The sequence below is a fragment of the Parambassis ranga genome, chromosome 6 (genome assembly GCF_900634625.1).
Source record: "Parambassis ranga chromosome 6, fParRan2.1, whole genome shotgun sequence".
In the NCBI taxonomy this organism is placed as follows: domain Eukaryota; kingdom Metazoa; phylum Chordata; class Actinopteri; family Ambassidae; genus Parambassis; species Parambassis ranga.
In genome coordinates, this window is record NC_041027.1 from 1,195,937 (window position 1) to 1,208,450 (window position 12,514).

Genomic DNA, 12,514 nt, shown 5'->3' on the forward strand with positions numbered 1-12,514 from the left:
AAGAGCAGTGTGGGCATGCATGTTCTGTCTTCCTACTCAGTGTGTTGCTGCTGTGTGCAGGATGTGGAGCCCAGCAGGAAGAGGGAAGTGCTAATTGCTTCTCTTTCGTCTGCACTGTGAAAAGAGGGAGCAGTTAGCGCAGTAGGTCCACCGCTCTGACTGTCCCCTCGCTCTTTCTCTCACACACAGTGAACACTCGAGTTTGGCAGAAGTGAATATGTTGTACAGCAAATTCTGATGTCTCCACCCCAGAGTGTTCACCCTCAGCCCTTTCAAACCGTACTGATGGTCCAGATGACATGGCCTCCCTCGGCACTAGTCAAACAGAGGCTCAGTTTGCTGATGCAAAAAGACTGCTGTTAGTCCAAAGCAGGGATTAGTGTCTTTCTGTCTCTCTCAGTGAGAGTGGAGAAGAGAAGAAAGACTTTTTCCTCTTTAAGTCTTGACCTTTGACAGCTAGACTTCAGCCACCCCCCACCTTGTGACCCTGTACAGGACAAGCAGGTTTAGAATATGGATGGATGGATGGATGGATGGATTTCCATGTGGCAGAGCCTGGAGATAAACAGAAGACAGCAAGTCACGTTAAAGAGGATTGACAAACAAGTGAGAAATGTGTATTCTGACAGCAGGATTGGTCAATTTCTCACCTTTTTTGTTCTGCTGATCTTTACTTATTTTTCTCCTGCTAGGCTGCAATTTATTTCCTTTCAATGCTGCATACACAAGACATTAGGTTTACCTAAAAACCTAAAAAACTTCCAAGAAAGTAACACCAGCCATCTGCCATCCATCCTGGAGTGGCTCAGCAGCTCCTGTGCCTAAACATTTTCTATGAACCAACAAAGTGCAGGATCTTGGGCTTAAGATTTCACAATTGAAAACAAGAGATATAGTCTGATGTAGTCAAATGCTGACCAGACTGTTTCTCAAAAAGATGGTGCCACTTTATGTTCTTGCTGAGAGTTCTTGCTGAGAGTTCCTGCCGTGGAAAAGTCAATGTTACAGCCCGTCCTCACCATAAAAACGTGACATGAGGTCAATATGACAGTCCTTGAAAATGGAACATGTGAGCCTGTTTCTCTGGCTGCATCTCTACATGTTTATGAGGAACAGTGTCTCAGTGTGAGCTAGAAATGGCAACCATGCGACAGGAGCAGTTTTTGTGTGTTTTAAGATTATCTTTACCACAAACAGTAGGTTGTTATTCCAACTACAACCATGAAAAAAAAAAGAACAGCCAAAAAAGAATGAAGTGAATGAAAAAGTAATGTCAGGGGACACAAGCCTCAGACTCCTGAGTAACAGTCCATTGTTTTGGAAACCCACCCACTGCCCCCCTCCCAACTCTGTACATGGACTTTTGAGCCTTTATCGGCCCAATGCTACGATGATGTCAGCCGATTCGATCATATATTCCACTAATGTAAACGTAAAATAATGTCTCCAGTCTTCTGTTGCCTTTTGTCCTCGACATGCCTTAAAAGAAAGAAAAGTTGAATTTATTTAGCAGATCAAGTTAAAGTGACATTATGATTTAAATCTCGGTTAACAGAAGTACTTGAATGAAATCAGAAAACCATGCAGACACAAAATTAAAAGGCAGCAGTTTAATCTGACTGGCTGCAGTTCCGGTTGAAATCAATCACTCGCAAAACAATTCACTGTCATGTGAGTCAGATGTGGAATTGCTCTTGAATCAGTGCAGCGCTGTTAAAATGACAGGGTGCGCCTTTGGCATTTTTTACCACCTGTAATTTGAGACTCCACAGAGTCTTATGTAGATTACCAGCTTTTACCGCTGTGCTATCAAGAGAATTCTGACCAGCACATCACAGGGACTCCACTTTCAGCCCTTGAGGATGTCCAGAGGAACCACTGTCTGTGTTGGACTTGCAGCATTCTTAAGGACTCCTCCCTGTCCTTGTGGACTCTTGCCATCTGGCAGGTGCTTCAAGAGCTTCAAGACCAGGACTAGCATGCTGAGGAACAGCTTCCTCCCCAGGGCTGTCTCTTTGCTGAACTCACCCTGACCCTCACCCTTTACCACACCCAATTACACCACCCTAACCTGACTGAGTACTATGTACTGAATTATGCACTAGTTCTTCTACTTTACTGTTAACATAGTTAGCATACTGCTCATCATTGTATTCACTATATAATGTTCATTGCACTAGTGATTTATAGCTTAATACAGCATCTGTATGTTTATAGTACTGTATATTATAAACACCATCTGTAAATCATGTTGAAATAACAAAAGGTTTAATGTTCACAGGGTCTATCACACAAGAGCAAAACAACTGGTAAAGGTATCCAAAAAGGGTTAGACAAAGCCAAAAAGACAAAAGTAGATGATGCACTGGTAACTTAACCCTCAGGAGGACATTTTGTGCCATTTCATTTTTAATTTTTAAGCCATTTTAGGTGTGTTGAAGGTACATAGCTCAGGCTTCCAATTTTTAATTTTTATATTTGTCCACTAGTTGGCACTATTTTTTCCCATTCCATACCATGTAGCAAAAATTCACAATTATTACTATTTTCTGCCAGGGTGTCTTGCTCCTGAATTTGTAAATTTGCATCACTTTTAATGTTGAATAACGATGTGTGTGTGTGTGTGTGTGTGTGTGTGTGTGTGTGTGTGTGTGTGTGTGCGTGCGTGCGTGTTTGTGTGTGTTTGTGTGTGAGAGAGAGTGTGTGTGTGTGTATGTGAAAGAGCTTTTGTGTGCTGTGTGTAAGCACCTCTCTGTGTCTGCATGCGTGTGTGTGTGTGTGCACGTGTGCATGTGTGCGTGCACGTGTCTGCGTGTGTGTCCAACTTCAATGGTCTTGACTGTTTGAACACAGCAAGAACCCAAACAAAACTGGACTTTTTTTTGGTTGTTGCTCAGGTTGTTTATGCAGGTGCAGTGCCAAAGGTATTCCCTCACCCATCCAAATAACTGAATTTAGGATTTCCAATAATTTCCATGGACATAGGTAAATCAAGCACCTAGACATGCAGCCCATTTTTTCACAAATGTTTGTAGGAGCAAACATTTGTGAAAAAATGGGCTGCTCTCATGAGCTCAGTGAATTCCAGTGTGGTACTAGGATAGGAAGCCACCTGTGCAACAAGTCCAGTCGTGAAACTTCCCCGTTACTAAGTATTCCACAGTCAACTCTCAGTGGTGTTATAACAAAGTGGAAGTGATAATAGGGCTGACAGCAATTCACCCACGAAGTGGTTGGGCATGTATATTGCCCACCACCAATGTATATTTATTTAATTCTTTAAAGAATGATGTAGGAATAAAAATTGGTATTGCCTGAAACAAAAAGAGCAACTGTGGCATTATAGTCATTTTAACAGAATTTATCCTTCCAGCCAATGAAAGGGGGAGAGAAGACCATCTTTCCATATCCAGTTTTGCCTTATCCAATGTTGCTTTGAAGTTATGAGTAAATAGGTCTTTATACCTACTTGTTACATTAACCCCCAAATAGGTAAATTTATCTTTACATATTGTAAAAGGGTAAGCCTGGAATGATAATTTCCTTGCCTGCTTATTGATTGGAAAAAGAACACTTTTCTCCAGGTTGATTTTATACCCAGACACTCTACCAAAATCATCAATAATATCAAGGGCCACCGGAATGCTCATGACAGGATTTGACACGAAGAGGAGGAGGTCATCGGCATATAAAGAAAGCTTATGGTTGTGTGCCCCTCTATGTATCCCCCTCAGTCCAGCAGCATTCCTCAGCATTATAGCAAGGGGCTCAATGGCGATATCAAAAAGCATTGGTGACAGAGGGCAACCTTGCCTTGTTCCTCGAAATAGAGGAAAAGCCTCCAATATTATATTGTTTGTCCTTACCATAGCCTGGGGGCACTCATAGATTATCTTAATCCACGAACAAAATTTGGGACCGAATCCAAATTTTTCAAGGGCAGTGAAGAGATAGAAATACTCTATTCTATCGAAAGCTTTGTGGGCATCCAGGGAAATCACAAGTTCAGGCTCATTATTCTCCTCAGCATTATACATGACGTTGAACAGACGACGAAGATTACCTGAAAGTTGTCTGCCAGTAACAAACCCTGTCTGATCAGGATGTATTATCTTAGTTAAAATAGGTTCAATCCTAGCAGCCAACACTTTGGTCAATATCTTATAATCACAGCCAAGTAAGCTCACTGGGCGTTATGATTCACACTTAAGCGGATCTTTGTTTTTCTTAAGAAGTACAGAGATCATAGCCTCCGACATTGTTTGAGGCAAAACTTTTTTATCAAAGATCTCCTCATATACTCTGCGTAGCAGGGGTACTAATTTGGGAGCAAATGTTTTATAAAACTCACTGGGGAACCCATCAGGGCCGGGTGCTTTACCTGATTTCATCTTCTGAAAGGCATTCTCTATCTCTTTTATCGTCACTGGTCCCTCTAATCTATTCCTATCTGTCCCCTCCAACAATGGCATTTCCATTTTTCCATTTTTGAAAAATGTCTCAACTCGCTCCCTGTCGTGTATTTCTGAAGTATACAGGTTCTCATAAAAAGATTTAAATTGAGTATTAATGCCCTTCTGATCTATTTTTTTGTTCCCCTCATTGTCCCCATAAAATAAATAAATAAAACAATGTTTTAAAATCAGTGTTACTGCCAATCATTGGCCCATCTCAGGGTCTAATCATAATAATTCAATAATAACAGTAATTCAAATGTTTTATGGAAATTACTAGATTTTGTGGTTTTCCTGATTTAAAAAAACAGGAGTTTTGGTAAACAACTGGCCTTTAAAAGGGTTAAAATCCCCAAAATATAATTAATATTTGATATGTATATTTCAGGCTGAAGTAGTTTTAAAAGACTGAGTCATTTAAAGTGTGAAAAAATGTTGATATATCATAGTTTTACAGCAGTTTTTAAGGTGGGTACATTTTTTGTCCCGAGGATCATAAGTGTGAGTTTTGTGTTAAAAATGCCACTGCAAAAAAATAACAATGCATCAAAATCAATGTTACTGCCAATCATTGACACATCAAAGGCTCTTAGTATAATAGTAATCAAATACTACATGGAATGTATTTTATGGAAATTATTTTGGTTTTTTTCCATAAAAAACAGAGGGGGTTTGGTAAACAAACTGGCCTTTAAAGTGTTAGCTTTAGCTTTAAAAGACTGAGTCATTTAAAGTGTGAAAAAATATTAATATATCATATTTTTACAGCAGTTTTTAAGGTGGGTACATTTTTTGTCACAAGGGACAAATCTAAGTTTTTTAAGGATCTCCTAAGGGTTAATCAGAATAAGGCTTGAAACGCTCAGTAAACAACACAAGACGATCTTGCAGGGACTGCAGGCAGACACAGACATTAAATACAGGGGGTAAGGAGACACAGCATTAGGTCAGGGCAGGTAATCAATAAACGGAAGAGACACACGACCTGAAACCAGAGGGAAACTATCAACAAAATAAAACAGGACATGGAAATAATTTTAAAATAAAACCAAACCCAAGTAAAATTGCAATTGCTTCGTGGTTTTAACCCAGACCCTGATCAAAACATGAGTGAAATACTCCAAGTTAAATTGAAGTGAAACCTTAAATAAATTGGAGCTTTTAAACGCAAGACAGCAATGATCCCAGGTCAGAGTCCCTGTCCACCCTCTGACCCCTATATGTCAGGCTTCCAGAGCAGTTGTGTGGCTCTCACTCCAAGTCTTTTTTTTATTTACATAAATGTAGTTTTTGCAGTTCATGCACTTCAGACCAAAGACTCCTGGAAGATGACAGACGTTCCTTTTCAGTGCCACTTCAGGTGTTGGGGGAATTCCTTAGTGTGTGAGTTTGCTGACACAGGGAAAAAAACACTTCAACTTTAGTTACTTTAAGAGTGCCAAGCTTGCACCTCATCACCTCCCTGCTGTTAGAATACATTTGTGTATGTGGGTCATTTCCTTTTCAGTAGACTACAGTGGATACAGGAGGCTGCCGGCTATGGCGTCATCTCCTTCAGTGATGGAGGACACTAGGGTGTAGTACATTATTTGTTAATGCACAGATCTACCCATGCTCTTATTAGAAGAATACAAATAGAGAAACAGTGACGTAGAGTGAAACACACATAACACAACTTGTTTGACAGGGATTGTACATCAGCACTTAGAGAGCCTGTAGTGTTTTGCAGGTTTTTAACATGTGTAATTTGGGGGCATTTCATGCTTTTAGAAATGGGGTTAGTGCACTGCTTAGCTAGAGTGTGGTGTGTTGCTGGAGAATTCCTTAGTGGGTCTAACCGGGTTGGCTGGCTGTATGTAGTAAATTGGGTCACTGCTGAATTAAACACCAGTGCTGCTTCACTGCTGCACCAGAGACGGGCAGGTTAGAAATAGTCATGGGTACAGACTCTGAATGGAAGGTCCAAGAAATGGCATTTCAGAAGTCCACCTCCAAAAAACACGCCTTCTGTTATGCCAAAAGAAAGGCGTCTGTGAAGGTGTTTCTGAAAAGCAATCGACATGGCACAACATCTGAGAGGCAGCTTCTACTGTGCATTTCTCTAACAAGGAGGCAGCAAGCAGTAGAACAGTCAAGAAAAAAATAAAAATAGTGTGACTGGTTCTGGGTGTTGAGTTCCTGGAAGTTTGTTGACAGTTTGTTTTCTTTTTTAGTGATGGTCGAAATTGTGAGTGTGGCTCTGTGGGTATACCGGAGAGGAGAGGAAACATTGCAGGGAAAATAGCAGCAGAAGAAAGAACAGAGGAAATAAAATATTAATACATTCTTAATGTTAAAATGAGAAATTCATAAACGTATGCCTCCCTAATCCTGCAACCGAGAAACAGCACGGGGGGAATAGATGAGGCTGCCTTAAGAGCAGCAGCAGCAGCAACAGCAGCACATTTCAATTCAGCCTTTTGTAAAGTAAGGCTGCAGTCCCTGTGGTTTCCAGTGTGCAGCAGTGGTCCCATAGCTCAACCTGCTGCATCCAGTCAGACACACTTAAGGACAAACACACTTTGAGGGCAAGGGAATTAATATTTGATATCTAGCTCTGCATCATGTGGTGAGACAGACAGTCAGGCGTACAGTAACAGCAAGCAGATACAGAATAACTACTCCCTGCTGCAGAGCCACCAGATAACCTGCAACACATTTAACCAGAGAACAGACAAGAGAATTGGTTAAATATGGTGCAGCAATGTATGGCTATAGATACATAGAATTAAAAAAAATTGTTTTTATGAACAAACAGTTGCTTCCTGCTGCCACCACTTTGCACGGCCACACCCAGTGATCTCACAAGATGTTGCTGTCAGTGGTTTTAATGCTGTGGATCACTTTGTGCTGATTCCTCTTACTTGCTCACTCAGTTGGGTTTGGCATACACTCTGAGGGTCTGTGTGTATTGTCTGCAGGTTTTTGAAGGGATTTGATGTTCACAGCGGTGTTTCTGATGGCTGATCTTTTCTGTGATCACATCCTGTCCACGTCCTGTCAGTTAAGAGAGCAATGAACCACACAGAGGATGTCTGAACCACATAGTTAGGTGGTAGCCACTCTGGACGGTTGATCCCTGAGATCCTTGTTTATCAGTGAAACCTAAGTTTCTCCCCATGGAGCCATAGTCTGCTGGTTTTGTCCCTCCCACAGAGACCACCATTAAAATTCCCTCCACTGTGTCCTGGGTCTACCCCAGGACCTCTGTCTGGTTGCAAATGCCGGGGAGACAGCATCCTAACCAGATGCCTTGAACCACCCCACCTAGCTCCTCTCAACATGGAGGGGCAGCTATAGCTTCTCACTATATCTGTGAGAGATTGACAAGCCACCCTGCAGAGGAAACTCATCAGCTCCTCAGCTGCTTGTATTTGTGATCAAATTCTTTCAGTCACCACACACAGCTTGTGGCCTTACAGATCAGGGTTGGAACATAGATTGACTGGTAAACTGAGAGCCTTCTTCACCCCAGCTTCCTTTAAAACCTTTCTTTGCAGCGTTCCATTCTCCTACAGGCAGCACCTGAGCAGAGCATACATTACTGCAGATGCTGCTGTGATCTGCCTGTCGATCTCTCCCTTTTTCGTCCCCTCTAGGACCATCTTACTAGTGTCCTAGAGGGGGGCATAATGGGAGATCACCCAGCATCAGACTGTTCGATGCCACATATGTCTCCTACAGCTTCTACTTACAGTCTGTGAATTCTGTAGAGTGTCTGTTCCCCCTCCTTCCCAAACAACAAGCTTACTTATAGTGGAAGTTACAGATGAAGGCCAGTAATCCGACATTGGTTCCTGAGTATGTTGCTTATCAGTGGACTCCCAAAAGGTTTCTGAAACATAATCAGCATTGTGTGTTTAGACAGAAAAAACAGATTCAGCTTAGGTTTTTAACAGTTTGAAGTGCAATGCTGGATTGATTTCACAGCAGCCTAAGAAAGCACTGAAGGCACGATAACACTGAATACGTGCGAGGGTCAATCATAGGACTGTACAGATGCAAAAGTCAGACTCAGGAGTCCAGGGTTTGAGCATGCTTTTACCCACTGTTAAGTTTTGTTTCCTTTTAGATTTGATGTAAAAAAAAAAACAAACAAAAAAACTCCTGGTTAAGGTTAAGCATTTGTAGCTTCCTTGCTGCTGGGGCTCTTCCCAGGGGAGAGGGTGATCAGTAAACACACATCACCTGCAGCAGTCAAACACTCTCTGACCTGGCTTGTTAAGTCACATCTGATTGTCCCTCCTGCCACAGAGCTGCAACCATACCACACTTCCACAACATTAAAAACTGAGTAAGGTGTAAAGATCATCTTTAAACACACTAATTTATAACATTGAACTGTGCTGGTGTCAAGTCCTGTTTTAAATTGAAATTTGGACTCTGAAATTCCAGAAATGCCAAAATCCACAAACGTCCAAGTAGACCAAAGCAAGGACTGTTAACTTTAGACAGACAAAAACATAAAAGAATATGTGGTTGAGCTGGATGAAAAATTTATTGGACAGGATCTAAGTGTAGAGCTGCAGCAGGCTATTATAATGACCTATAAAGTCACTTTGTGGAGGATGCTTTGTCTTCCAGATTATTTCATAGGTCTGTGTGTGTGTTTTTTTTATTCAGATGATGGGAAGCTATCTCTGGATGAGTTCCAGGCTTTCTTCTCCGATGGCACGCTGAACGATGAGGAGCTGGAGAAGCTGTTTCACACCATCGACTCTGATAACACCAGGTCAGCACTACTACACTGCTGCTGCATGAGTGTGTGTGTGTGTGTGTGTGTGTTTACCTGCAGCATGCATCATCTCTGCTCACTGTAGCAGCATGAAATATATTTACATACAATACATTTACATGTGTGCATGGTGGCATGCTCACTCTGCTGCGACTTTTGTTTTTGATCACATTTCACTATCAATTATGAAAAGGAGTGGAATGTAGCTGTTTTCCTGCTGCTCCATTCCAGCCTGTGTGTGTGTTCATGTGTGAATGCTAGGGTAAAATGCATGTAATTTATCCTGCACTGAGGAAATGTCACATCCGGTTTTGAAAGCTATCTTTATAGCGAACCTTATGTACCTCTGGCTGTTTCTGAAGTGACACATTCAATGTAGAAATGCCAAAATAAAAGACAGAAAACAGGACAGAAAAAAGAGAAGAAACAAAAGAGTGGACACCATTTATACATCATTTACTGTCTTTTTTTCCAACCTCTCTGCAGCTTCTGCTCCCTGGGACATTCTCTCATTAAATCAATTTATTGACCTTTTTTATAATATAATCAGCCAATCGGCTCATACACCCTGCAATCAGTAGAAGTGTGCTGACACAGTAGGAACCAAAGTAGTCAAAGGTTTGACTCAGTTAATTTACACAATCTCTGAATCCTACAGGGGCTCGAATAAAATAAAACCAAGCAGAACAAAAGCTGAACTTTATCGTTGTTGAAGAATTGAATGAGGTTCAATATATAAATCGTCCACCAAGCTCAGCCATTAGTCAATTTTTTTTTTGGGTGCTGTAAGTGGACCATGTAGCAGCAGCTATCTTATCTTTGACGTCAGTCATCTTGAAGGTGGTCTTGCTTTATAAATTTCATTCAGCGCAGTGAATTCAGTAAAAAAAGTTTCTTCTTATTACAGTTAGGTAGATTTGGCAGCCACATGCCAGGCCTCAACACTATCATGTGATAAGGTTATTGATTGGTGCGAGTAAAAGCAGAAATGATGGTGCAAGCATTTCCTGTTTGAAGCAGGAAGTTGATGGATGGAGAGGAGAGACACAGCCGGCAGAGACTGAACGCCATCCTGCCTCCAGTCTGTCTCACTCTCTGGTTTCCTCCCATCTCCCCTCTCCTCTCTCCCTCCCATCAGGCTCTGTCAGGCTCTTCATGCTTTCATCTTTCTATCACTCCACTCTCTTCTCATCTGCTCTCCATCTGTCAGTCATTCCTGTCTTTTCTGACATCTTCTTTGTCTTTTTTTTGTGAAATCACAATCTCAAAATCGCTTTTTCTTTCACTAGTTATCACGCAAATTAAAGAAACACTCACCAGCAAGATTGACAGATTGTTTTATTTAAAAGGCAGCACCTGAAGAAATGTGCAATAATTCAAACCAATTTGATAAAAACAAAAGCTTGTTTTCTGCTTGCTGTTGTAATATAACAAAAGAGTGGAGAGAGGAGAGCGACACCAGTTGGTAGATTAAGTAGGCTCCCATCCACTGTCTTCAATGTGTGTTTGAAACCACCAATCAGCAGATTCCACCTGCTCCTTCACCAGATTGAAAGCCACACACCCACAGACACACTGGGGGGGCGAGAGTTCAGACTCCTACCCTAAAGACAGAGAAAGGGAGACAGGGAGGGAATTGCCTCACATAAAAAAGTATTTCCACAAAAAGAACGGGTTTCAAAAAAGTACACATGTATGATCCAGCATGTAGTATAGCCAGACCCTACATTTCCCACAATGCAACATAAGCTTGGTACACAGGCTGCAGACCGTAAGAATTTAGGGTCCAGCTGACAAAACCCTTTAATAAACACAAATCCAATATCTAAACATTTCTTCTGCTTGGTCCACAAACATAAACGAGCATTACATCAGCACCTCTTCATTGAATGTGATTCTTTTTACTCATAATAAGGAGCAATCTCAAGGGCAAATGAAACTTCTCACTATGATCAGCTGCAGAGAACAACATAATTACTGGATTTAACTCCAGCTTACATCTGGAGCTACTATTTGGATAGTAAAAAATTCATTACACACACATCACCAGATTCAGTTTAACTACTCTGCTATTAGCTAGCATGGAAGTGCATTTAATGCTGGGTAAAAGTAGACTTCAGGTGGATGTTTTTAGAGGCCATCTGTCACAGTGATGATTTGCTCTGGCACTAGGTACTTCTAACAAGGATCAACAAAACATATGGCCTTTTGTTGATGTTTGAAATATTCATAGCATCTTTACTTAGTTTTTTATCTGTATCATTGTAAATACTGTAAGGATTTTATAAATGAGTTTGCTGCTTTTTTGGCTGAGATCATGCCAAGATATGACTCTCTCCTTATCGTAGGTGGTTTTAATATTCACATCTGCTGTGCAGACAAACCGATGACTAAGGAGTTTTTGAACCTCATTGACTCTTTAGCTCAGTGGGTGTGCACCTACACAGGAGCGTGGACACACACTCGACTTTGTTTTATCTTCTGCTCTTCCTGTTCTTAACTTGGAGGTTTGTGGCTTTTTTTCTCTGACCATATGCCTGTGTTGTTTGACACCCCTCTGCCCTGCAATGGCTTCTGCCCAGTGCTCTCGTGTTTTTAACCCCTCCACTGCAGCCTAGTTCTCTGCCTGTTTTAATCAGTGCAACATCCTTAGGCCTATCCACGGCACCTGCCAGACTGTACTGGACATCGTGGCCCCGCTTAAGGCTAGGCAACCTAAAGCCAAGTCTGAGCCCTGGCTAAATGAAGAGACTCGTGCTGTGAGACGTGAGTGCCGCAGGGCTGAGCGGAAATGGAAAAAAAGACAATTTGCAGGTGTCCTTTCAAATGCTAAGAGACAGGTTGGGGTCTATGTCAGTCCACAGTGAAAGAAGTGAAAAGGAAATATTTTGCAAACATCATTGTGTCAACTGTCACAAAACTCGTGTATTGTTTAGGTCGATCAAGACTATTCTTAGAGCTCCTCAGACTCCCTGTTTGGAGCCCTCCTCAGAAATGTGTGACACTGAACTTGCTAAATCTTAATGACTCCAAGACGGAGGTGATGATTTTTGGACCAAGCTCTGTAGGTGCCACACCTGCAGACCTGGATGACTTGAAACTGTACTGCAAACCAGAGATTGTGAACGCGGGTTTTAAAATGGATCCTGACTTAAAGCTTGAAAGCCAAATTTGATCCGTTGTTAGATCAAGCTTCTTTCACCCATGGCAGCTAGCTAAGATACAGCACTTTTTAACTAAACAGCAGTTTGAAACAGTAATCCATGCCTTTGTAACCACGCGGCTG

At 41.5% G+C, this 12,514-nt stretch overlaps 1 protein-coding gene across 1 annotated transcript in view; it reads left to right on the forward strand.

The window, feature by feature from the left end:
* The window catches only part of necab2 (N-terminal EF-hand calcium binding protein 2), a 164,666-nt gene that overhangs the window by 54,986 nt on the left and 97,166 nt on the right, over nt 1–12,514 (forward strand). Inside the window, exon 3 of the mRNA XM_028408298.1 lies at nt 9,117–9,225. Within this exon, the coding sequence (XP_028264099.1) occupies nt 9,117–9,225 (109 nt within the window). The remainder of the gene's footprint in view (nt 1–9,116; nt 9,226–12,514) is intronic.